Here is a 3,001-nt window from a genome sequence, read left to right as displayed (position 1 = left end):
AGAGAATTCACAAAATTAAATCTGTTGTAATCCAAAGATCATCTTATTTGTTTCCCTTTGTAACTTTTTTCCACACAAAAACCATAAACACCATGTTGCTGAAAATGAGAAAATTAGCGTTGTAATTTGAGACACCAACAGCCTTCACAAGGCCCTGCTCAACCGCATCTCCAAGGCCATCAATGTAACCTGCAAATATCATTTAATCAGTCTATGTGAGAGAGTCTTAAGACAGTTGTGCATAAGAATGATAAAATTTCTGTGCTCATTGCAACATGGAGAGTAATGGGGGTTGCAGCAGCAGCAGGAGGCCTGTGAAGCTCTGTTTCGATGATGGTTCAGAAATGGTGGCGGATCATGTCATTGTGATAGTGTCTTTGGGGGTTCTCAATGCTGGGATTCTGGGAAAATCAGGTATGTTCAGTCCTCCGCTTCCCTCCTTCAAGACTGAAGCGATTTCCAGGCTTGGTTTTGGCGTTGTTAACAAGTTGTTTCTGCAATTGGATCGAGAAAGTGAGAATCTTGAAACGTTTCCCTTCCTACAAATGGTGTTTCACTGGTCTGATTCGGAAGCCAGAAACCAGAAGATTCCCTGGTGGATGCGTAAAACAGCTTCGCTCTTTCCAATCTACAAGAACTCTAATGTAGTCCTCTCTTGGTTTGCTGGGGAAGAAGCTCTAGAGCTCGAGTCTCTCAAAGATGATGAAATTCTAAATGGAGTCTCCAGTACAGTCTCTAGTTTCTTGTCAGATTTTAAGCCCCAAAACAGCAATGGATGTGTGAATTCTGTGGAGTGCAATCATAGTCATGGGAAGAAGATAAAGTTCACTAGGGCTCTGAGGAGCAAATGGGGAAACAATCCTTTGTTCATGGGTTCTTACAGTTATGTAGCAGTGGGGTCGAGCGGCCATGATTTTGATTTAATGGCAGAGCCATTGCCACAAAGTAGCAACAGTGACTTTGTTGAAGGAGCTTCTCCTCCTCTTCAAATTCTATTTGTAGGGGAAGCTACATACAGAACACACTATTCTACCACCCATGGAGCTTATTTCAGTGGTCTAACGGAAGCTAATAGACTCCTACAACATTATCTCTTGCACCATTAAAACAGTAGAATTCTTAAAAGATCTTCTACTCAATATGACAAAGCAAGAGTGAAAGGGAGATGGGTTGGGTATTATTATTATTTTTTCTTGAAAATGTATTAAATTAAAGAATCTTCTTTTAGATCTTTATAACTTGGGGTTAAATTCCTTTTTTTTTTTTTAATGTTGGATAATTTTATTTGGGAGTTTCTTTTCTTATATGATCTTATGATCTTCAAAGCTAAGTTGGTTGAGAAATTGAGATCATGTTTGGCATTTGTATATTAGAAGGAAAAACAACAAAAGAGAATTAAAGCAAAAGTTAGAGCTTGCTATCTCAATCTCATCTAGTCAGGTCTCTCTCACTCTCTGTTTCTTAATTCCTTTAATTGGACAGGATTCGATAAACCCGGTCCTTTCCACCTTGGGATATCTTCCTTTTCTCTGCAAATTTTGTTGGCAATTGCCACAGCTTAGTAAGAGGTGACATGAATGAAAGAATAGCCATGAAATACGACTTAAAAAGGGGTACAAGGAACTGGTGATGTAGTCAGTGCACCCCCAAAGGTCTGATGTGGGCTAGCTGGGGCTTCCTTTGTTGGGAGAGGGAAAAATGAAAATGACTAGTCAAGATCAAAGGAGCTTTTCATATTGAATAAAGACTCCATTATTTGTTTTAGTTTTGGCACTTACCTCCTTCCAAAACTCACAAAGCTGTCCTCTTCTTCATCATCTTCTTTCCTCTGCAATTCTTATGGGTATTTCATTTCTGTAAATCTTTTTTGTTGATTTTGTGTACAAAAGTGCAGAACAATCTGTCATTATGTCCTTTTCTGATTCAGCAATCTGTGATAAACAAACAAATGAGAATCTCAATTCCCCCAATATCCCTGTCTCTCCTCCTTCCAAACATGATGTTCTCTTTCTAGGGAGACGAGGGAGAAGGGGTTAAAAAGATCTATATGACATTAGTTGTAAAGAAAGCATTGATTAAGGACAGAAATTCCACAACCTCCACTTACCTCTCTCACCTCCAAAACAAAGAACTTAGGCTCAAGTAGTCCAAGTAACACTCATTTGGGTTATTAACTGGTGGCTACTTACTCTGGTGTAGTCACTAATCAGAATGATTATGTTCTAACCATCTGAAAAGAAATTAAATTTTGAGGGTAAGTACAAGAATCACTGTCACCATCATCACCATCATCATCTTTCCACAGCATTAGAGTTTCACTCTCAGAGAACAGTTGGTGTCACTGCAGGTTATAGGTACAAGTATAGGCATATTATTGGTATCAGTGTCCGCCTATATTATACAAATAGTTTGGAATTGGATCTTGTCCGGCCAGTATCGGCTGTAATTTCAAAATTGAATTAATTTTTGTCCGATACATCCACAACAACTAGTAATTAGAGCTAGGCAATTTCTAATAAATCCAATGATCAGAATTCAGAACCGAACAAGATATCAGAAATCTGACATCCTAAACACACTTGAAAACAAATAGAACAAAGATGAAAGTAAAACCTATTCTATTTTCTTTTTCCCCACCTTTGTTTGATCAAAACAAATCCAAATTAGCTCAAATTCTACTGTTTTCACTTTTCACCATCACAAAGACAGTCAGAAAAATATCTTGGTTACCTCAGTCAAACGATGGATGACTAGCAAGATTTTGCTATTGTGAATTATCTTTCCTGGTTGATTTGAGTTGGCTGATTATGCATTGAACAACCTGGTTTGTGTACTATGATTTGATTATAGGTTCTATTGATTTAACTGAGGATAAGGACAATCCTCTTTTGGAAGTTTGAGATGCGTAGAAAATTGTAATTTCAATTGAGGAACTAAGAAGTACGTAAAAATATGCGGACTTGTAGTGATAATGGAAGGATTAAGGCTGGACGAAAGGTGA

General features: G+C 37.9%; 1 protein-coding gene across 1 annotated transcript; it reads left to right on the top strand.

The window, feature by feature from the left end:
* Positions 1-275: 275 nt before the first annotated feature.
* On the top strand, positions 276-1,106 carry LOC122665757 (probable polyamine oxidase 5). Its single transcript, XM_043861895.1, has one exon. The coding sequence runs from the start codon at positions 276-278 to the stop codon at positions 1,104-1,106; it is 831 nt and encodes a 276-aa protein (XP_043717830.1).
* Positions 1,107-3,001: the final 1,895 nt, after the last annotated feature.

The sequence above is a fragment of the Telopea speciosissima genome, chromosome 6, assembly GCF_018873765.1.
Source record: "Telopea speciosissima isolate NSW1024214 ecotype Mountain lineage chromosome 6, Tspe_v1, whole genome shotgun sequence".
Taxonomy (NCBI): domain Eukaryota; kingdom Viridiplantae; phylum Streptophyta; class Magnoliopsida; order Proteales; family Proteaceae; genus Telopea; species Telopea speciosissima.
Note: the sequence above shows the minus strand (reverse complement) of the source record. Positions and strands in the feature narration are given on the sequence as shown.

Excerpts from the sequence above, each read along its gene's own strand:
- LOC122665757 (XM_043861895.1), top strand. The coding sequence starts at position 276 with ATGGAGAGTAATGGGGGTTGCAGCAGCAGCAGGAGGCCTGTGAAGCTC.